This window comes from Caenorhabditis elegans, chromosome II, assembly GCF_000002985.6.
Source record: "Caenorhabditis elegans chromosome II".
Taxonomy (NCBI): domain Eukaryota; kingdom Metazoa; phylum Nematoda; class Chromadorea; order Rhabditida; family Rhabditidae; genus Caenorhabditis; species Caenorhabditis elegans.
Window position 1 is genome coordinate 1,275,590 of NC_003280.10, and position 21,877 is coordinate 1,297,466.

General features: G+C 36.1%; 6 protein-coding genes and 1 pseudogene across 9 annotated transcripts; 3 read left to right on the plus strand and 4 right to left on the minus strand.

Moving 5' to 3' along the window:
* Positions 1-113: 113 nt before the first annotated feature.
* Positions 114-1,289, minus strand: Y57G7A.11 (Immunity protein 50). The gene is made up of 3 exons (NM_170972.4): positions 1,167-1,289; positions 852-1,106; positions 114-340 (listed from the first exon to the last, which is right to left on the minus strand). The coding sequence occupies exons 1-3, from the start codon at positions 1,194-1,196 to the stop codon at positions 167-169; spliced, it is 459 nt and encodes a 152-aa protein (NP_740969.1). The 5' UTR covers positions 1,197-1,289; the 3' UTR covers positions 114-166.
* A 1,771-nt stretch (positions 1,290-3,060) lies between these two features.
* Positions 3,061-5,450, plus strand: srz-63 (Serpentine Receptor, class Z; the record flags this gene model as incomplete). Of its 2 annotated transcripts, NM_001027312.1 has the most annotated exons (5): positions 3,061-3,189; positions 3,238-3,362; positions 3,414-3,684; positions 4,657-4,818; positions 5,190-5,450. In NM_001027312.1, 5 exons carry the CDS (start codon positions 3,061-3,063, stop codon positions 5,448-5,450), a joined length of 948 nt encoding a protein of 315 aa, NP_001022483.1. The 2 variants fall into 2 exon arrangements, with proteins under 2 accessions (NP_001022483.1, NP_001408255.1); NM_001421343.1 differs by lacking the exons at positions 3,238-3,362; positions 3,414-3,684.
* A 932-nt stretch (positions 5,451-6,382) lies between these two features.
* On the minus strand, positions 6,383-10,025 carry Y57G7A.6 (uncharacterized protein). Its single transcript, NM_061537.6, has 6 exons — positions 9,868-10,025; positions 9,742-9,822; positions 6,948-9,075; positions 6,698-6,895; positions 6,566-6,654; positions 6,383-6,517 (listed from the first exon to the last, which is right to left on the minus strand). The coding sequence occupies exons 1-6, from the start codon at positions 9,947-9,949 to the stop codon at positions 6,420-6,422; spliced, it is 2,676 nt and encodes an 891-aa protein (NP_493938.2). The 5' UTR covers positions 9,950-10,025; the 3' UTR covers positions 6,383-6,419.
* A 167-nt stretch (positions 10,026-10,192) lies between these two features.
* Positions 10,193-10,784, plus strand: Y57G7A.3 (uncharacterized protein; the record flags this gene model as incomplete). 2 transcript variants are annotated; one of them, NM_001027313.2, is made up of 5 exons in its annotated part: positions 10,193-10,243; positions 10,313-10,399; positions 10,447-10,526; positions 10,571-10,630; positions 10,675-10,784. In NM_001027313.2, 5 exons carry the CDS (start codon positions 10,214-10,216, stop codon positions 10,742-10,744), a joined length of 327 nt encoding a protein of 108 aa, NP_001022484.1. In that variant the 3' UTR covers positions 10,745-10,784. The 2 variants fall into 2 exon arrangements, with proteins under 2 accessions (NP_001022484.1, NP_001022485.1); NM_001027314.3 differs by having other exon boundaries at positions 10,214-10,243; positions 10,457-10,526; positions 10,675-10,718.
* Positions 10,785-13,145: 2,361 nt separating this feature from the next.
* srz-64 (Serpentine Receptor, class Z) lies at positions 13,146-17,668 on the minus strand (the record flags this gene model as incomplete). Its single annotated transcript, NM_061539.2, has 5 exons — positions 13,146-13,400; positions 13,461-13,622; positions 13,673-13,970; positions 14,022-14,152; positions 17,486-17,668. The coding sequence occupies 5 exons, from the start codon at positions 17,666-17,668 to the stop codon at positions 13,146-13,148; spliced, it is 1,029 nt and encodes a 342-aa protein (NP_493940.2).
* Y57G7A.8 lies at positions 15,111-16,439 on the minus strand (annotated as a pseudogene). The gene is made up of 7 exons: positions 16,308-16,439; positions 16,036-16,259; positions 15,758-15,817; positions 15,636-15,711; positions 15,491-15,591; positions 15,211-15,443; positions 15,111-15,162 (listed from the first exon to the last, which is right to left on the minus strand). Coding segments are annotated over exons 1-7 (878 nt in total).
* Positions 17,669-20,486: 2,818 nt separating the features above from the next.
* Y57G7A.2 (BZIP domain-containing protein) lies at positions 20,487-21,219 on the plus strand. The gene is made up of 3 exons (NM_061541.8): positions 20,487-20,808; positions 20,873-20,956; positions 21,021-21,219. Exons 1-3 carry the CDS (start codon positions 20,496-20,498, stop codon positions 21,155-21,157), a joined length of 534 nt encoding a protein of 177 aa, NP_493942.1. The 5' UTR covers positions 20,487-20,495; the 3' UTR covers positions 21,158-21,219.
* Positions 21,220-21,877: the final 658 nt, after the last annotated feature.

A 21,877-nucleotide genomic window follows, 5' to 3' on the forward strand; every position in this document is an offset into this window, starting at 1 on the left:
GCAGGGTTGTGGGGGGTCACGGAAAACATTTCCAAAAAATTTGTTTTTTTTTTCAAAATTTTTCGAAATAATTTTTGAAAAACCAAGAATTTTTTACACTAAAAACGTGATAATTCTGTAAAACCCGAGTAGTTTATTTTTGAAAAATCAATAAATCAATTAAAAATCATGACAACATATTAGAATCCAGTATAATTTTTGAATTCTCCGGAAATTCACAGAATAACGTCAACACTTCTTGCCAATCCGAAATTCTTTCTTTAATTTCAGGCTTTTCCCAATTTCTCAGTGGATCGGGGTCCAGGCGGACGGAAATTTCAGTTATTGCAGATGGAAGGACCTGAAAATATAATTTTAGTAGCTCCAAAAATACGCAAGCACTGAACCTTACGACAAAACGCACAGAATTTCAAAATCCAAGTTAAAATTGAATTTTTGAATTTTCATCCGTTAAAAATGATTTTCAACCCATTTTAAATTAAAAATTCGAAAATGACTCATGTTTTCACCCCTCAGGGCTTTTTTCTAGACTTAAAGTTCAAAAATTACAAAGTTGGGTTACTATAGCTCCGGAAGTACGCAAACACCGACCAATACACCATATCTTACGACAAAATGCACAGAAGTACAAAATCGGCTGGAAAACACTCACATAGGGGTAAAAAGCAATGCTGAGTTTGATTTTTAGTATGAAAATTTTTAAAAATGAAGGGAAAATATTTATTCAAAGAAGTGTTTTTTTTTTCAATTATTTCAAAAAATTTTAAAAATAAAATGCTGTATTTTCGAACATTCTAGCGGTAATTTTTAATTTTATTTTCAAATTTCACAATAATTTCCTCCTAGCTCACCTTCAAAATGCTCATCGCATGGCTTTTACTCGTAGAGTGGCACAGAAAGTGAGCCCCAGTGGACAGTACCCCTCGAATTTCCACACACTCCCAATATCCTTCAGAATCAATTTTTTCGATAGAAAAATCGGGAAATTCAGTAGAAAAGTCCACGTGGATTTCAAAAATCTCGTTTTCCATAATTTTGAATAGTTGGCACACCGCCAAGTTTTCCGGGCGGTAGGTGGCAAGGACACCCTCCCAAATGTAGAATGTCTGAAAAAAAAATTTTTCTTTAATTCAAAATTTTCAAAATATTTTGAAAAAAAAACTAACATTGCCACGTGTTTCATACCATCCTTTCATTTTTTTTAATTGAAAAAGTTTTTGGAAAAAAAATTTTCAAAAAAAAATTTTTTTTTCCGCAAAAACCAAAGAATCCGATAAAATGCCAATGAAATTAGATGTAATAGATATAATACGTATGTGTAATATCAAAAAAATATGGGAGAAATCAAGAGAGATTTACGTGATTTATTGGTGAGGAACGAGAGAGATACCCCCAGAGCTCCGGAGCTCCCCGGGGGGGGGGGGGCCACTTGAAAGTGATTATTTTCAAGTGTCTGGTAGGTAGGAAAAACACACACAAATGACACAAATAATAAAGTTAAATGTGGTTTAATACGAGAAGAGGAACACAATTTTAAAAAAAGTTAGAAAATAAATTGGAAAATAAATTTTCAAAAATATTTTTTAAAGAAATTTTTTTTAATTCGAACACTTTTTTCAAAAACTAGTTTTTGTTATTTAGAACTAAAAGCCACCCCTCTGGTCGGATGCACCATGTCTCTGGTCATAACTCTAATTTTATCAACATTAAATAATGTTCAACTTCAAAATTATAAAAAAAATTGATAATAAGTAGTTTGTTAATTGGAAATATTTTGATAAAACTTATGAGAACTGGGATATAAGCTGCCATTGCTGAAGGAATTTAATTAATATCAAAAAAGTTTCAACTACAAATTTATTTTTAAAAAATCGCACAAAAACCCCATCCCGTGATCACTTCAAAAGTCATTAGCCTATTTTTCTGGCACTACAGTACCCCTACAGTAGTGCTACAGTACCCCGACCAAATCCTCCACTAACCTCAACCCATGATCCCTTCGCATGGCCAAAGCTCATTTCTTCTAAAACTACAGTAATCCTACAGTAGTCTTACAGTACCCTGACTATAAACCGGGAAGCTTATTAAATGGGTCAAGCGGGGCCCGGTGCCCAATCTCTCGATAACAACAAAGTATTAGATTTTAAGATTCCTAACCGGAATTCTAACCGGAAACTCCAACCGAGGGAGTGTGAAACATCATATCACCCCAACTACTAACTATTTATAAATTCACCTGCTTTTTGTGAAAACTGGTTAACGGCAAAAGTAGGGCAGGCGATGAAGTTTTATTCTACATAATTTGTGGCATATACAGCAAGGATAGTCTTGATGACTATACCAACATCGAGGATTGCCCAGCAGTAAATGAGATTTATGACCAAATTTATACCATATTTACGATCTCCGTGCGTTTATTACATGTTATACTATTTCCATTTTACATTTATGTGAACAAAATCAATCGAAAGAGGGATGAAAAGATAATTGCACGTGGATTCAGAAAGTTCCATTTCGCTTTGATCTTCGAAAAATGCGGGAGGTGAGACGCAGACATCTCATCTGGTTTTGCTTGGTTAAGGGCGTGCTGACCTCACAATTTTTCTGGGAAAAAATTCCCGCATTTTTGATAGATCAAACTGTATTGAGAGCAAACTTTTTCAAAGTCAAGAAATTAAGAAATCAAGAATTCTTGATTTAAAAATTCAAGAACAATTCAAAAAATCAAGAAAAATCAAGAAATTTTCTCCGGCCAATATTTTTGAACGAAATTGGAAGAAATAGTTAAATTTATCAGTCTTAACTTATTTTTTAACGAATATCATCAGAAGGAACTTCGAAAATGGGCAAAACGTGCAAAACTAATAATTTTCGACAAAAACGTTTTCAATCTTTTTGAATTTCTTTCTGAAATTCTCGTTTTTTCCAAGCATGCAAATTTCAGCCGGCTTCAAGTGAACAGGTGAACTATATGCAATTAGCAACACTTCCCCTAACCATGAAAACATATTACTTTCAGTGATATGCCTTACACTTGCCAAATCAACTCCACTGACTTTGATGATTATTGTAGAATCTACAAAATTTATGCCACGTTCTACAAGGTTATTATACATCCCAGTATTGCATATAATACTATTACCATTTTATGTCTATGCAAACAAAATCAATCGACAGAGAGATGAAAAGGTATGCTGAAGAAGAGAGTTTTAGGCTCAAGCTAACTGGAAATTCCAGGCTGTAGTTTTTCCAATAACTAATTATTTTTACAAAATGGTAAAAATTACATTTATTCCCTCGCTACTTACTCATATAATCGGATTTATCGATTATTTTCTCCTACCGTCGGGTGATAAACCTTTGTAAGGAATTAGTTGGAGTACGATTTAATTTATTAATTTCATTAATTTCAGCTATTGGAAATTGTTGAACTTTATTTCTTTCTGTAGCTTGTTTGCATTTCATATTAACAATACAGTATTTCATGTATTGATAATGATGATGACACTTGTAAAATTTCTAGTCTATTTCTTCCCGTCCACTGAAAAATGCTCGTTATCCGTACAGTCGTTTTTCCATAAAAATCTTAAATTAGTATATCTTACCCTTACAATCAAGGATTTGATCATACGTTACTCAATTGGCGATCGAAATGCTCACAAAAGATTATACAGAATTTCTTATGTACGTAAGATTTATTGATATGCCTTACTATTAGGTCTCCAAATAAGTTGCGGGTCAAAAATCATAACGTTTTTTCGCCTTTTATCGATTTCTTTGAAACTCTGGGAACTCATGTTATCAACCATGATCTTTCATTTTAAAATGGTCTAAAATTATTTTGGCCACCCGGAGTGCCCTATCTCGGAGCTAATTTTCAGGAATTGTTCCTATCTCGCTTTGTTTTAGCTTTGAATTAAGGTTTGTCTGCTTTGTTTAGAATACATTATAAGAAAACAACAAAAGTTTGAAAAAAAGCCCGTCCAAAAAAAATTTTTGTTGGTCGGTCGTCAAGAAAACTTCAAAAAATTTTTTTTCGAAAATTCTTGATTTTTTGTACAAAAATGATTCAACCATGTTTAAACTATTTTTACACTTACAAAACATTTGAATTTGAAATTTGGATCTCGAGAAATACTCGAAAAACTGAAAAATTCTCCGAAAAAAGTATATTTTCTATTATCATTTGAGTGTGACGAACTAAATTGAAATGTTTTGTATGTGTAAAAGTAGTTTGCACTTGGTTACATCATTTTTGTATGAAAAATCAAGAATTTTCGAAAAAAAAGTTTTGAAGTTGTTTTGACGACCGACCAAAAAATATTTTTTTTTGGACGGAATTTTTTTCAAACTTTTGTCGTTTTCTATTAATGTATTCTAAACAAAGAAAAATCCGCACACAAACATCAATTCAAAGCGGCAAAGAAGCGAGATCAGAAAAATGCCTGAAAAAATTGGCTCCGAGATAGGGCACTCCGGGTGGTCAAAATATTTTTAGACCATTTTAAAATGAAAGATCATGGTTGATAACATGAGTTTCCAGAGTTTCAAAGAAATCGATAAAATGCGAAAAAAGTTATGATTTTTGACCCGCAACTTATTTGGAGACCTAATAATAGAGAACTTAGTCTTATTCTCATCTTACATAAATTTTAGATCACATACTACGGCTTCAATGTTCTTCTTCTTATATCTGCATTGCTTTACATTCCAATATTGATAAACATTCGAAAGCATTCATATCTACCCTCTTTTCAAGAGCACCACCCGCAGAGGTATATCTTCTGGCAGACCATAGTGGTTTTTATTTTTAAATCTGTAAGTTTTTTTTTAGTTATTGACTTCCGGCAAATCGGCAAATCAAAAAATTGCCGGAGTTCAAATTTCCGGCAAATTGGCATACCGGCAAATTGTGGTTTTGCACATTTTTTTTGGAAATTATGCAAATTCTATGAACACATCTAAACACTTCCGGCAAATCGGCATATTGCCGGAATTGAAAATTTCATGGCAACCCGGCAATATGCCAAGTTTGTCGACAAAAAAAACTTTTAAAACGGCAATTACCTACCCCTGATACTAATTATTTGGTAAATTTTTAAGAATTTCAGTTCAGAAACTGATACTATTAGTTGTAGTATTTTGCTTTCACATCCCTACACCAAATTAGAAAACCAAAATTATTTCAGATCACAATTCTATCAGTCATTTTTCATGCATATTATTCTATTGATTCTCTAATTATTAGGTTGGAAGATGAGACGGCCATCGAAATGATAACTATTCCATTGATAATCGAAATGTCTTACTTGGGATGTAACAAGCGGAATATGACAATTTTGTTTACTTCCTTCAAGTTGAAACATTTCCTGAAGGTGATATTCGGTTTAGAATCTTCAACTGTTGAACCGCAGACTCTTGCTAATGCTAGTATGAACGTTACTACCTAGTTATTATTATTATTATTATTGTATTATAACGTACCAAATAATATCAAAAAATAAACATTGGAAACCTTCCTAATGGGGTTATTCAAGTAGTGTCGGAAAATTAAAAAGTGTAGAAAAATTACGTCACAACTGTATTCAAGTATATGTCAAGTATATGTTCAAGTAAAAACATGTATTTAAATACATTTGTGACGTCACAATCTTGGCAAAGTAGTCATTTTGCGGGCTTAGGGGTCAAGTTGTAAGTCAAATATTTTTGACCATTTTGTTAGTTGAGATCAGGGGTGTGCGGCAAATTTGCCGATTTGCCGAGCTCGGCAAATTTGCCGATTTGCCGAATTCGGCAAATTTAAAAAAGCCAGCAATTGCCGATTTGCCGAGCTCGGCAATTTTCAAAAAAGTAGATTTGCCGAATTTGCCGTGCTCGGCAAATTTCGAAATTTGCCACACACGTCAAAAATTTGACAGTACAATTTTGACTAAACTATTGATTTTTTAGCCAAAAATTTAGTAAAATGACACAAAATTGAGCTATTTTGATGCTTAAACAGACATACTACGCGGAAGTTATTCAGAAACCAGATGTGTGTTAAGAATTCAGTAGTTTTGGTGCTCCAAAAAACATAAAAAATATCAAATTTTTCCGAGTTTGTTAAGCACGGCAAATTTGCCGAATTTGCCAAATTTGCCGTGCTCTGCAAATATTGAAAAAAGAGATTTGCCGAATTTGTCGAGCTCGGCAAATTTTGAAAAACCAGCAATTGCCGATTTGCCGAGCTCGGCAATTTTTTCCATTTGCCGCACACCCCTGTTCTAAACCGAATATATCCTTCCGAAAATGTTCAAACTTGAAAGAAGTGAACAGAATTTTCAACTTTCGATTCTTACATCACAAGTAAGACTTCCAACTTTTCAATCAGTGAATCAACCGGAATTCCATTTTCAAAATTCATTTTCCATAAAATAGTTCTATTTAGCCTGGACCTTCAGCTCACTCTTCTTCTCAACTGCCTTGGTCTCCTCGCTTTCAGTATTGGTCTTTGCATCTTTTGGGCTTACTTTCACACCTAAAACAAAGTAACTAAAATTCTGTGAAAAAACACGTGAAAACTCACTCTCTTTGGGCTTTGTGGCAATTTTTTCTGCTTTGGAAACTGGCTTTGGTTGTGTTTTAACAAGAGTTTGTGCTCTTCGCTTCACAAACCTAAAAAAAAACGAAAAAATAAATAAATAAGCTGATGAAAAACCTCTCGGTTTCCGGTTCAGATTGACTTGCCACCGGTTTCTGAGAGTTCGGGTCCACTTCTCGAGCAGTCTTCATGTTGTGGTTTGGCTTAAAGTAGTGTCTCCTGAGCTTATGATAGATGCAATTCTGATCACGCCAACACCATAGAAAAGCGATAGTTCCCAAAACGGCGCCAATGATCAATATCGTAACAGTGTACCTGCAAGTATTTATAGTGAAATTTGAAATTTAAAAACTAAAAAGGAACTCACTTAAGAGCACTGTTGGGGTCACCAACGATTGCAAATTGTGTACTTGTTGAGACATTATTCACTCCACCTCCACTGACAGGTAAATCAAGCTTTTTGCCCTTGAAGCCAGCACCAACAGAGTTCAAAACGTCCGGCATAATAGTCAGCGCAGATTTGTAGCGAGAGAATTCAAGGTCCAACTTGGAAAGTTTCAGGAGAGATTCTCGAAATTCAGTCACTATCTGTGTGTCATCAAATCCTTCAGTAGCCGCCAGTCTTTCTTCAAACTTCAAATCAATCGAATTGAAAATTGCCAAATCTGCGAACATTTGCCCATAAGCGGATAGATTCGAGTTCTTCTTAACTGCAATCGACTTTTCCCAAGAATTCACATCGAAAAGGAACATTTCAATTTGTTGAGTTGTCTCCTCGAAATCTCCGAATTGACTTTCAAAGTGTATCTTCTGATTAGGAGTACCTGAACTTTTGACGTTCTTTTGAGCGGCTTCTCCGTTTTTCACAAAAGTTTCAAAATCTGCTCCGCTGCTAGCCTTTTTGATAGAAATCAGAGCACCAACAGCATCACCAAATGGTTTCGAGAGATCTTGCAAAACTTTCAACTTTTTGAGTTCGCTTATTTCTGAGCTGGAATCGTTTTTGTAGGCTTCAGCCATTTTTCGAAGCGGTCCAAGAAGCGGCAACGACTTTGACACAGCAGATGACACATCATTGAAGTTGTTTGCAAAAGCTTTATCCGACGTCAATTTTCTTAGAATCTTGGCTGATCTTGCAGTTGAAGCAATTTTATCCATGTCTGTGGTGTTATCTTTGAAACAATCAAGATGATCTATCAAAGTTTGAATGCTTGCTTTTCGGAAATTCATCAATCCTTGAGCTCCGTCGGCATGCTCCTGGAGACTTCCAGAGTCCTGGATCAACTTAAACTTCTGAGTTAAAGGAAGCAACAATCTGCCCATTATTTTAATGTCGGATGAATTAGTAGAATTAGAGTATTTTTGGAAATCCTTGCTGTTGACAACACTTGAAATTGACTCCAATGCTTTTACTTGTTTCAAGAGCAATAGTGCATGAACAGCTCCATTTTTTAAGTTTGTTGCCAATTGTGCATTAAAAGATTCTGATGGACACGTCTTCAAGGTGGTTAAACTTGTTTCAATGCCATTTTGAGGCAATAAGTTTCCAAGATGTTGTTGAAGTTCAGTGACTTGTCTCATCGTGTAAAAATGACTTTCTGTGGTGACTGGTTTCCATAGATCATCCAGTTTTTTCATTTCAGAAGCATGCTTAGTCAACGTTCTAACGCCACTCAACGGAAACGACGGCTTGAGTAGCCTCTCCAGCCACTGATCTTTAGAATCACTAGTGAGCATTCCAATATCCGAAATTCCGTTTGCAAATCCTGCAGTGACATTCCGAATTATCTGCGAATAGGGGGACCCAACCACTTCTTTCATCACAAAAATATTCAATTTGTCGGCATAAAGTGATATGTTATTTACAGCTTCAGCGTTTTCTGTGAATTTAGGTTTTGGCGGCGGGTACCACAACGCACCTGCGCCTAGATACAATTCCATAATATCTGCGAACGGTTTAATCGGCTTCCATTTTTCAAGTAACTCAATAATAGGTTTCATTGTGTTTAGAAACGCAAGTTTCTTGACAGAGGAAGATAAGTCGGCTAGCTGTTTCTTAACATCAGAAACTGTCGAACTTTCTGAAACCATCATATCCAATGTGCTCTTCAAATCAAATGATTTCAATCCAGATATATCCCAGGACCCAATAGTTAACAGAGAATGTAACGTATCATTTGCCGGTATATTGCTTAAGCTTCCAATATTTTTCCATGCCATCTTCACTTCGGACATATCAAGTATTGCCTGCTCAACTTTCAATGTATCCGGATGTGAGTCAATTACAGCGCTCCCTAAGCTTTCCATGAACTTATCTACAGACGTCTTGTTGAACTTCTCCAGTTGTTGAAGACTGGCAGTGTCAATGTTCAGGAGTTCCGCAATGACTGGATCGGCGGGGATGGAGCCATCGGAGAATCCATTGATTATTGCAATGGCTGTGATGAGACGAGCAACAGCAGGTAGTTTTTTGAACAGAGTTGCGGGGTCTTCATCTGGAAAGTTAATTGTTCTTTAGGGTTGATTGGCGGTGTGCGAATAACGCGTCCTAAGGCACAATGGGGCTTTGCGATCGTGGACCAGACACGATGCGTGTATCAAGAAAATAACTCATAATTCCCACATTGCGAGCAGGGATGGGCGGCTGATCGGAACAAATGTAAACTTTGCCGGCTAAATTCGCCGAATTCGCCGAAAATTAGCCGAAAATTCTGTCGAAAATTGGCTGAATTCGCCGAATTCGCTAAATTTGGCGAAAAGGTCGGTTTGCCGCCCATCCCTTGTCGCAATTTCCGATCGTTTGCTAGCAAGCGTACCACAAGAGCGCAACTTTCCAGCCCGACTCCCGCCGCCGTCGGGCTGGTTCTATTGAGAAATTTTTTGGTTGAAAATTTCCTAACCGGCCAAAATTGGGATTGTTCGGTAGAGCGCGTTTGCACTCATCTAGCTGCTGTACCACCGTGCCGCTCACACACCATCGCATTTTTCTCTTGCACACAAGCTATAGTGCGCGCGACCCGGGAAACGTCAGCCGCAGTACTCATAATGTGATGTGGCGGGCGCGCGGAGTGTGCGGCAGAGGTGAGTCGCAATGTCAATGTTGCGCGGTTCCTGTGATGGGCAGATGCGCTCAAACAAAACAAAAAACGTTTTAAACTCACTATTGTGTGAGCTTACAGCTCTCGCAAACTGACGACGACTTGAATGATCCAGCGATTCGACGTTGTTTACATTAAAATTATCTGAAATTGAATTATTTTCGCAATGAACAACACTGAGTGACTTACCACATTCCACGAAAGTTGTGACAATTCCGAAAATCGCAATCTTCAGCAGAATTATCATGCTGATAATTGATTTTATTCTCATACCAGCGATGACCGTTTGAAGAGAACGTAATAATTTGATCGATTTTTGGACAAAACAACAAAAAAAACAAGTTAATGTCATCATTTATAGGGTTATGTGGAAGTTCACGTGGAAATTTAATTTTGGAATCAAATTGAAATTGTTTAAAAAAACAAACAAATACGTGTTTTTTGACGTTTTTTGTTAGATTATAAAAGTCCCATTAGATAAAAATTCAAAGTCATCCTTTTTCAATTCTCACTTGTATGCAGTAATTGATGGGACATGTTTTCGTTTACAACTATTTTCAAGAGCGTATGTCTTTTTTTTTAATTTTCAGGAAATTTTTATTAAATATATCAGCACTTAACTGAAAAATTCCAGATTTCCCTCTATTTCGGACCATTTTTTTTGCTGATCGTCTCGATTGCCCAGTGTCAGTCAAAAAAGAAGTTTAGAGACGATGAAAGAGTGAGTTTCTTGGACCAAAGAAAACCTAATAAAATGGCTTGTTGCAGGCCGATCTAGTCCCCCAAAATGCGCCAGTTTGCCCAAACCCTATTAAGAAATCGTCCACGCAGACTTGCCCGACTGCACAGTAAGTTTTAAAATTGCGCGATTCACTAGAAAATGTATTTTTAGGACCCCGCCGGCAAAAACTCCAATTGAAAGGAGCAGACATGAAGCTGAAGACACTCTTGCGTATGTTTGTAGAATTGGCCACTGATATTGATTAAAATTTTCAGAAATGTGAAATCGTTGCCACCAGAGGAGTCGGACGATGCTGATGAGCCAAAAATGGCAAAGAAAAAGTAATTGAACTTGTTTTTATGTAAATGAAGCAGCAGTGGTAGAAGATTTTCTGTTAAAGTGTTCTAGGCTACTGTAGCCCCACAAATACGCAAAGTCCAGATATTACGACAAAATGCAAAATTATTAAGAACTTGGATTGCTGTAGGTCCGGAAGAACGCAAACCGCAAGAAATGCACCAGGGCTGGGCCGGCAACCAAGTTGCCGGTTGCCGAAAAAAAACGACCACACTTTTTTCCAGATCGCCCAAAAATATAATTTCAACAAAAAAACTTAGAAACCTGGTTGCCGGTTGCCGAAAAGTTGCCGGTTACCGAAAATCTCGGTTGCCGCACAGCCCTTCTATTCACCAGATCTAAGGACAAAATGGGCAGTTATTCGAAATTGGCCAAAGAAATGTAAAATTTGAAAAAATTCGTTTTTCGATTGTCCACTTTTCTAAATAAAAAAATCGATGAAAATCAAAAATCAAGTAACCATTCCGGCAACTTGGTTGGTTGACAGTTTTTGATCGGACTAACTACTGCAAAGTTATCCCCGCGTGAACCATCACTGGTAGCAAAAAGATCTCAACCAGGGGTGTGCGGCAAATGGAAAAAATTGCCGAGCTCGGCAAATCGGCAATTGCTGGTTTTTCAAAATTTGCCGAGCTCGGCAAATTCGGCAAATCTCTTTTTTCAATATTTGCAGAGCACGGCAAATTCGGCAAATTCGGCAAATTTGCCGTGCTTGACAAACTCGGAAAAATTTGATATTTTTTATGTTTTTTGGAGCACCAAAACTACTGAATTCTTAACACACATCTGGTTTCTGAATAACTTCCGCGTAGTATGTCTGTTTAAGCATCAAAATAGCTCAATTTTGTGTCGTTTTACTAAATTTTTGGCTAAAAAATCAATAGTTTTAGTCAAAATTGTACTGTCAAATTTTTGACGTGTGCGGCAAATTTCGAAATTTGCCGAGCACGGCAAATTCGGCAAATCGGCAAATTTGCCGAGCTCGGCAAGTCGGCAATTTTCGGAAAATCGGCAAATTTGCCGCACACCCCTGGTTTAGAATCTTCAATTTCTTTACAAAATACATGAAATTGCCATTAATACGTAAACCAAAGTAACTTACACTATGGTTTAGATGAAAATAGTTCCACTTTGAAGAACTCCTTAGGTTTGTCAGCCAAAGCAGTACTCAACTAATTGTGCCGACACTAAACCAATTGAGGAAGGGTGGATACCTCTATTACCTCATACTTTTTCAAAATTCCTTCAGATCTAGAAGTTGTTCAAGATGTATATTATAACGTCCCAAATAAACATTGGAAACAGGGGTGTGCAGCAAATTTGCCGAATTTGCCGTTTGACAATACAATTTTGGCCAAAACTATTGATGTTGTCCCTAAAAATTTAGTGTACAAATGGCACAAAATTGAGTTATTTCGATGCTTAAGCTGACACACTACACGGAACTCCTGCAGAAACCAGATTTTTGTTCAGAATTCAGTAGTTTTGGTGCTCAAAAAAGATCAAATAGTATCAAATTTTTCTGAGTTTGTTATGCACGGCAAATTTTGAGATTTGCCGCACACGCCTAATTGGAAACTATCCAAACCTGGTACATGCTTACAGAGCATTGCCACAGTTGTGTTGCATGTGCTCAACGACAGCTCGCACTCCTATATAAGAGGAGTACAAAGAAATTGTGCCGGGTCTCCCCGGTTTACTATTAACATTTTATTAGAAACCATTCTTACTTGGTGCCTACTTACAGAAAGTGGCACCGGTTTTTGGCAGGTGTTATCTGCTAGCTCATCTGAAATTGACGAGACAATGACAGCTCGCACTCCTATAAAAAAATTGTGTCGGGTAAGCATTTATATGACTGGGGGTAGCAGGTGCGAACTACGCAAATGTCCATCGATGTACCATGTCGTAAATTATACTGGAGAGTATTTTGGCAAAGTAGTTATGATATTTTGTGGGCAGTCATTGTCACTTGAAAACTTTTAACTACCATTAATGGTACAGCTTTGGAAAGTTTAAATATCGGTAATTTTCAAACAGTGATAACTTTGCAGTGACTAGTCCAATTCCCCAATGTTCAACTTACAAAACTTCAATCACATATTTTTAAATTTTTTGTCAGTTGAAAACTTTTTGATGAATTTTTTAATTTTAGAAATACAGTTCAAGGCTGTCCATATTGGTTTGCAAGAAAAGCCCATCAATATGGCCGTTAAACGCAAAAATGTCAAAAAATGTTTTCTCTCATAAAATTGAACAAATTATGGCAAATTTTCATTTAGACTTTGTATATCAATACTTTATTCTGTCTTTTGAGGCACAAAAAACTCCACATACAATACCTTTAAAATAAAATAAAAAGTAATCCTATAGTACCCCGGTCAATAAACTAATTAGAAACATTTATGCTTGATATAGCAACCGTCTGCGGTTGAACAGTTGCCGATTTTAGGCCGAGAATGGTTTTTAAAAAACGTTTGAACGAAGAGAACGCGGCAGTCACATTCCGTTTGTTACATCCCAGGTAAGACAGTTCAATTACCAATGGAATAGTTATCTCTTCAATTCCCGTTTCCTCGCTCGTCAATTTTACAAAATTATTGTAGTTGAAATACTTGTACATAATGATTATTGGAAGTGTCATCTGAAAACGGAACACTGTATTTATTACGAAATACTAAAAATAAATTAAAAATAAACTTACAGATTTAAATATAAAAACCACAACTGTCTGCCAGAAGATGTACCTTTGTGGGTGATTCTGCTGGTACGAGGCCAGATGGGAATGCTTTCGGATATTAATCATTATTGGAATGTATAGTAGGACAGATAAAAAGATGAGAACATGGAAGCTATAGAAAGGCACCTGGAATACTTTTTCCAGTTTGTTTTAAATAGAAAATGTTAAAAACTCACGTAAGGAATATAATTAATCCATTCCCATCCAGTCAGTTCCAATTCGACAACTGGATCCTCATTAATCACTTCCATTAAAAAAAAGAAAAAGTTCTTGATGATTAGGATAACATACAAATACGCTAGGATTTTGTAAATATGGGTATTCGCTACAGTTATAGGTTTTTCGGTAGACGGGAAGAAATATACGAGGAATCTTACGATAGGCGATATTATCAAAAAGAAATCTAATACAGCGTTGTTCACACGAAGTAAGAGCAGACAAAATTCATAAGCAAAAAGTGAAACATAGGAATATCTGGAAAAAAAGGTTGGAACCGAAGATCTTGATGCCCCGTGGCACACTAACATTGTTTCACTCATATTTGGTAACACGGCAAACACTTGAAAAGATATAAAAAAAATATATTTGGCTACTACAACAAACAACGTGAATATCACCATTTTGTAAAAGACATTGGTGATTGGAAATATCAAAACCTAAAATTAGAATTTTTTACAAGTTTTTCGAATGATCTTAACTCTTAAACTACAAAGCAATGTGATTTCGTTTTTTAAAACTCTCTTTTGGATCATAAATTTTCAGTTTTAGTCATGTTCTAATTGAAAATCAGCACCGAAAAACGTTTTATCATAATGTTCAAGGGCTTAGGCTTAGGCTTAAGCTTAGGCTCAGGCTTCAGCTTAGGCTTACTAGGGAACCATCAGAAGGTGTCCATCGAACTTGCATATGAAACCTATGCTATTCAATAGCCCATGTCTTAAAACGGTTACTCGTGAATTTTTAGCGGCAAAACTCCAGAACCAAGCTCATGGCGAGCTCTTAAAGATCCTAAAATAGCATTGTAACGAAGCACTGTAACGCTCAGATAAATCGAACCACGCAGGCAACGCGTACAAACCACGCTCAAGAATGCCAGTCCCTGCGCGGTTTCAACGCGTTGCCTGCGTGGTTTGAAGGCGACGCCTGCGTGGTCTTGCAGCAATGGCAGTTCGCAGCCCGCTCCTTCCCCTTCCTATCGTTTAACCATCTAAAACGCAAATTACGATTTGTTTTTCAAAAATATTGTTTATTCATAAACTAGAAAACAAAAAATACCAAAAAAAGTTACAGTCGAATATTTAGGAAATTAACGGGTTTAGAAGAAATTTAAGAATCTTGGGGAAGGATGGGCGTTAATATACAAAATAGAAAGGAGAAGCAATAAATTAGATAAAAATAAAAAGAATTATGAAAGAAGAACCACAATAACAAACAATTACCTAATAAATCAACGAATGAGTAAAATATCCAACAAATAAGTAAATAACAAATGAAACCTAAAACAAATCGATAAAGGAAAACGAAATTCTAACAAAAAAACACCTCAAAAAACACAACAACAAAAAATTAATAGCAGAATGAAGCCGAATAAGACAGTTGTTTCCCTTCGAGCGATCAGTGTGATGGTGTTACCTTTTCCTGGCTCATCTTTCTTCGTGCGTTCAAGCTGGAATATTTTTGAGTTTTGGTAACGCAAATAGAAAACAGTATTTACAATTTTTGGTCCACCTGTCGGGAGAAAATATCTCCAAAATCCGCACTCGGGAACTGTCCTTCGAATCCGGATACAATATGTAGAATATTGTAAAAAACGTCATTTTTGTTTTGAAACGAATTGGACAAGAATAGCTTACTGATAGGCCAATTGAGAAGTCTTCCTGGAAGAATCTGAGGATTCACCGAATTGGGGTAGATACTGAAGGTGTGGAGGAGCTCTGGAGGAATTTTCTGAAAAGTGAACTATTTTAACTACATCTGGAGATTTCACAACTTACAGCGGCCACCCAAAAGTTTGCCGCGTTCTGGATCAATCTTGCGATTGGACATCTCATTGGTTTTAGTCCAGCTATGAAGATCTCCTGCACATTATGTTGTTCTGAAAATTTTTTTAGCGAATCGTTTGCTTTTCTGAATTTAAACCTCCACTTAATCCAAGAATACTCAGGGCAGGTTCCCCGATCAAATTGTTGATGACGAATTCGGCGGTGATGTTCCTCTAAAATTATCGATTTAACAGAGATATGTTGTTCTTCGGGCCTTACCACATCGATCCGAGTTCTTCGAGATTCAGATTTCAAAAATCTGGAATGCACACAGCTCATCTGAAAATATGGTTTTAATTAATATTTCATTCTTATGTCAACCGTCTGAAATTGGAGAATTTGTGCAGCTGCCAAACTTCTGTTCTCCTTTGACTTGGAATTTTCCGCGATTTTCCTAAGCTCTTTGAAATCCCAGTCCATAGTTCGAACGAACGATTCAGAAAGTTTTTTCTGAAATATTGTTGCTTTATATTTTTTAATAATAAAGTTTATCTTACGTTGAAGCGACCAATCGAATGCGGCGCAGTTCGCACCAATTCCTTTCCTATATTCGGATAGGGCAAATGCCATTGACGTGATGGTTTGCCCGGTTTTCATCGTCGTCATCCGAAATTCCCGATTGGTAGGTGTTGCTTGTTTCACCGGCTTCCTCGTATTCATCGTCTTCATCTTTCTCTTCTTCTGGATCTTGATTTTCTTGGTGGCTGGCCGATTTCGCGTTCTGAAATACAGTAAATTAGTGATAAAACGCGATAATTAGCAAAACTACCGCTTTTACGAGCAGCTGTTGGAGCTGGGATTTTGTGAAACTATACGTTTCAGTTTCCAGTTTCTCCTTCTTCACACCATTGCCACCCCGCTTTCGGCCTCCTTTCGGGGTTTTTCGGGCCGGGGTTGACATATTTACCTGAAAACAATTATTGAGTTTCATGAAGACATTGAAAATTAATATAAAAGTGCTTTTTGCAAGAAAAAAACCGGAAAATTCCATTAAATTAGGAAAAAAAATTAGAAGAAAAAGTTGTCCGAGAGGAGTACGCAGCCATTGGCCTAGGAATCCCGCGCGTGGCTGAACGTTGGCTGCCTGCATGGTATGTAGGCGTCACCTGCGTGGTTTTGCAGCCACTGCCAATAGCTGCCCACCGTCAAGTCGCCAGCGTGGTTCTTTGGTGTCGCCTGTGTGCTTTTGGTTGAATGCGTGGTCTTGACGCGTTGCCTGCGTGGTGGGCAGTCACCTGCGTGGTTTGGAGCGGCGCCTGCGTGGTTCGATTTATCTGAGCGATCAAAAGTAGCAATTTTCCTAATCCACTTTGTTAGCTCATATCTCCGTGGATAAATTTTTCACAGAAAAGTCATCAACTGATAAGTCGTTGAACTTTTTGTAAAGAACAAGTTTGTAGTTTACAGTTTTTATCAAAAAATTAATGTTTCAGATAAAAGCATTAGAATAGCAGCATTAAAAAAGTAACAACAGTTGCCGCACTTCACGCGCTTCTATCTGAAACATTAATTTTTTTGATAAAAACTGTCAACTACAAACTTGTTCTTTGCAAAAAGTTCAACGACTTATTAGTTGATGACTTTTCTGTAAAAAATTTATCCGCGGAGATATGAGCTACCAAAGTGAATTTGCAAAATTATCCCTTCAATGCCTCATTACAGTGCTATTTTAGGATCTTTGAGAGCTTGCCGTGAGCTTGATTCTGGAGTTTTTCGGCTAAAAATTACCGAGTAATCGTTTTAAGACATGCACTATCGAATGGTATAAGTTGTAGGTGTTTCGAAAACTCGCGATCGTGGTTTAGTTCAAAATTTTTAGTAACTTGAAACAAATAAACAAATACGATGATCAATGTGTTTTTGCTAAGTTTTGTACAAAGTTTAAGAGTTATTCGATAATTCGAAAAATTGGTGAAATATCTGAAAAACACGATTTTTGATGTATACATTTTCATCTCTACGCCGATTAATTCTGTTCACGTAAATATAAAATGGTAATAGTAAGATATACAATAAATACATGGGGATCAAAACTATGGAGAGGATTCGATCGTAAATATCATAAACTGCACTACAATCCTCAATGTTGAAATAGTCATCAAAACTGTTTTCGATGTATATGTCACACATTATTTGGGATGGAGTAGCTAAATCTGGGAAATATTTTTGAGTGACTCTAAATTATCCCCTGAATCCGAATATCTATGTGAAAAAATTCAAAAAAAAGTTTCCTGATTTTATATTTGAGCTTGAAATGGCAAATTTCATTTGCGTCCCCATGACTTTTTCCAAATGCACGCCCAAATATATTCTCCCTGGAGCGCGTTTGCTTCATTTGATTTTTCTCAGATTTTCAACCATTTTCATTAATTTTTGTCGGTTTTTATCGGTTTTTTTTTTGAAAAATATATATTCCTTCCTGTCAATTAATTGTCTTTTTTTTTGGAAAAAAAGGAGCCAGAAATTAATGAAAATGGTTGAAAAACTGGAAGAACTGAAAATAGATAGAGAAAATCAAACGAAGCAAACGCGCTCCAGGGAAAATTTATTTGGGCGTGCATTTGGAAAAAGTCATTGGGAAGCAAATGAAATTCGCCATTTCAAGCTCAAATATAATAACAGGAAATTATTTTTTGAATTTTTCCACATAGATATTCGGATTCAGGGGATAATTTAGAGTCATTTAAAAATATTTCCCAGAGCCTAAGATATGACGAGATGTAGAATAAAAATTTCTAAAATCCAATTTCCGCCCTTCACCTGTTTCTTCGAAAGCAGCTGAATTTGAAATTTTGTTGCAAATGATGTATCGAACATGTCGGTTGATTTTGTGGACATACACATAAATTGGTAATAGTATGAGATACAATATAGCAATGGGATGTAGGACTCGCAGGAAAGACCATAGGTAAATATTTTTAATAGCACTGGTGTTAGTTGATGTATCATTGTCTATATCACTCATTATAGTCAAGTGGGTTTTCGTTGTTGGTGTAGCTTTTCTAGTTTGTCACCTGCTCAAAAAGTGGTGTTAGTAATCCCACTTCAATCCGGCACAAAACATCATCTAACTGCAGAAATAAATTGAATTCACCTGGTTTTAAGCAAACATGATAGAAACAAATTTGCGCGCGAGCTGTAAATGGGTCTACCTCTGGGCATAATTTTAGAAACGAGCACAGTTAAGTTTAATTAATTTTCTAAAAGAGCATAAAAGAAAACATTTTTCTTCTCAAACAAAACCTGTAGATATCTTTAAATTTAGAAAGTTTTGATTTTGTACTGAATTTCATTTCGGTTTTTCGAAGCCTGCTTTAATGTTTTAAGTTATTGTTGCAATAAACATTTCTCTAGTCAATGCACCATGTCTCTCGGTCGTAAGTTACAACTCGTAACTCGGCAACTTGCTACCAAAAGTTTAGAAGAATAAATTTAAAAAAAAAACGTTTTTTTTATTTAGATCCCGAGTCAAAAATAGACCCCTATGTCATCCTTGACTACTAACATTTAATTTGAAACCATTCTAACTTGGTACATATTTATAGAACATTGCCACAGTTGTATTGCAGGTGTCCATCTGAAATTGACGAGACAATGACAGCTCGCACTCCAATGCATTAAGAGAACAAAGGAATTGTGTCGGGGTATTGCTAAATAAGCAATGAAACATTGAACTCACTGGAGGCAACAGGTGCGAATTGATCAAATTCTCATCGATGCACCATGTCGTAAACCATACCGGAAAGTATCTTCGCGAACAAGGTGAGTTTTCAAAAAATGAAATATCAACAAAACGTATGTAAATCAAATATCTTTGAACACTTATGGTTAAGAAGTTAGGAAAATTTCAGTATCGGTAATTTTTAAACGGCGATAGCTTTGCAGCAGCTAGTCCTGTTAAAAAATTTTCAATCGATGAAGTGTTAATCAAATATTGTAAAACAACTTGTTAGTGCGAAATGTTTGGAAAACTTTTCTAGTTTTAGAGATTTTAAATACTTAATAGATTTCAAGATTTCAAAACCAGCCAAATTCTTTTTTTAGTTCTAAAACGTCCTAAACAATCTTTGACCTGCATCTTCCCACTTTTTCAGACCAATGATTACTGTCCCCAGGAGCTACCATTTAACAGTCACACAGCAATCTCCTCCTCTTCACCAGATGACCTATATTCCTGCTAGACAGTCTTCCATTGCCAGATGTATTATTTTATTTTTTCAATTGCTCCAAAACATGTCCCGTTTTTTTGAGTGTTCTGTCGATGCACCATGTATCATAACTCACTTTATCCTAACTTTAACAGGTCATCTCTCGGCTTTTTTTGCCCGTAGAAAATTTTTTTTAACTGACAAAATATTTTTCATATATTCTTCTACAACTTTGTAATATAAAATATTTTTATATCTTTAAAACTAACCAAGTTATACGCTAACAAAGTTAACCAGTGCCCCCCCCCCCCTATCGATGCACCATACGTCAGCTTATATCTCGTTCTTTTTGCCCGTAGAAAAAATGTTTTAACTATAAAATTATTTTTCACATATTTTTATACTACTTTATAGTTTAAAATATTTTTATATCTTCTAAACTAACCAAGTTATACGCTGACAAAGTTAGGTGGATCTCTATCGATACACCATGTGTCAAAACTCCATTTATCCTAACCTTAACAGCGAATATCTCGGCTCCTTTTGCCGCTATCAAAAATTTGTCAACTGTGAAATTATTTTTCATATAATTCTATTTAGCTTTGTAGTATAAAATATTTTTATATCTTCAAAACTAACCAAGTTATATGCTGACAAAGTTAGGTAGATCCCTATCGATGCACCATGTGTCAAAACTCCATTTTATCCGAACTTTAACAGCGAATATCTCCGTTTTTCTATAACTTTTCTATAACTTTGTAGTTTAAAAAATTACAGACCCTAATTTCGAACAAAATTACAGCTCAACCATGAATGGACAAAATTTCAATGAAATGCTCCACGACGAGCAGGTCTTCGCGGAGTTTATGGTGCCAAATGCCCATACTACACCAAATCTGTGGAGGATCCAGCAGCAAAATCAGGAGAATCAGATTCCCCAGAATTTCCAGCATTTGGATTTTCAGTATTTTCAGTACCAGAACCAGAAGCAGGAGGTGGTGCATGGAGCTCACTGTATGGGGACTGTTGGGAGCTCCTGGAACGAGCAAGTAGCTGTGAAGAAGCCAAGCAGCTCGCAGAGCAGAAAAGGAGGAAAAAATAAAGAAGAAGCAAGGGAAAAAAGTTAGTTTTGAACCAATTTTTTTAGACAGTTTAACAAAAAAATTTTAAATTACATTTTTTTCAGACCATCAGAAAAACAAAGCTCTCTTGGAAATGCTAAATCAAGTGGATCCGGCCGTAATTGATGCTGAAATTGAAGAACAGAAAGGTAAGATTTTTGTATTTTTTTTCTTTTCTTTTCTAAATTTTGTACAACTTGAGCCAATTTTCAGAAAAGCAAAGGCTGAGGAAGAACAGAGGTCGGTACGATCCAATTGGAGCACACGGAGCACAACAAGGCACTCGAGGTGTACAGAATGAAGTACAGTACCACAGGAATTTCCAGAATAATAATAATAATAATTCTTGAAATTGTTCATAATATTAACATTAAACTTAATAAGAAAATTAATAAATCGGTCGTTTAAAATAAGTTATTTATTTCAAAAAATGTACGTAATAATTACACTTTCAGTGGTGGTTTAAAAAAATAAAATTATGGTCCCGTCGATGCACCATGTGTCAAAATTTATTCCACTTCGGCTTTACTATGGTTACTGTGCTCGAAATCGAGTTTTGTTTCAAGAATCTTGAAATTTCCAATTTTCGGGTTACTGTAGCCTCGAGAGTACGTGATCACAGAGAGCTTCACGCGAAACTGCACAATTTTATGCAATAAGGCTGCAAACACGTGGTGTCAGAGTGTCTCATTTCGGTTTGATCTACTGAGATCTACAAAAAATGCGGGAGTTGAGACGCAGAGTTGCTCAACTGATTTAGCATGGTTAAGAGCGTACTGACGTCACATTTTTTGGACGAAAAATTCCCGCTTTTTTTGTAGATCAATGTGTGCAAAGTGTGAAATTATAATTTAATGATAATAAAAACACTTTAAACAGATAAAAATTTGAAGAAAAAAAATCACGAAATTTGAGATAAAAACTGTCTGAAGTATTTTTCAAAAATTCAAAAAACCATTTTTTAATCAACATTTTTTTTTTAGCTGTTCCAAAACCAATTTCAATTTATTTTTCTACTTTTCCATCAAATATTCCCAAAAATAATCTCCTAGACAACGCAGAGACGCAGA

Excerpts from the sequence above, each read along its gene's own strand:
- Y57G7A.11 (NM_170972.4), bottom strand. The coding sequence starts at position 1,196 with ATGAAAGGATGGTATGAAACACGTGGCAAT. Across the intron at positions 1,107-1,166 it reads GGTATGAAACACGTGGCAAT|ACATTCTACATTTGGGAGGG; the intron begins GTTAGTTTTTTT and ends TTTTTTTTTCAG. Across the intron at positions 341-851 it reads ATGCGATGAGCATTTTGAAG|GTCCTTCCATCTGCAATAAC; the intron begins GTGAGCTAGGAG and ends TTATATTTTCAG.
- Y57G7A.6 (NM_061537.6), bottom strand. The coding sequence starts at position 9,949 with ATGAGAATAAAATCAATTATCAGCATGATAATTCTGCTGAAGATTGCG. Across the intron at positions 9,823-9,867 it reads CACAACTTTCGTGGAATGTG|ATAATTTTAATGTAAACAAC; the intron begins GTAAGTCACTCA and ends ATTCAATTTCAG. Across the intron at positions 6,896-6,947 it reads GACCCCAACAGTGCTCTTAA|GTACACTGTTACGATATTGA; the intron begins GTGAGTTCCTTT and ends AAATACTTGCAG.
- Y57G7A.2 (NM_061541.8), top strand. The coding sequence starts at position 20,496 with ATGAATGGACAAAATTTCAATGAAATGCTCCACGACGAGCAGGTCTTC. Across the intron at positions 20,809-20,872 it reads AGAAGAAGCAAGGGAAAAAA|ACCATCAGAAAAACAAAGCT; the intron begins GTTAGTTTTGAA and ends CATTTTTTTCAG. Across the intron at positions 20,957-21,020 it reads TGAAATTGAAGAACAGAAAG|AAAAGCAAAGGCTGAGGAAG; the intron begins GTAAGATTTTTG and ends GCCAATTTTCAG.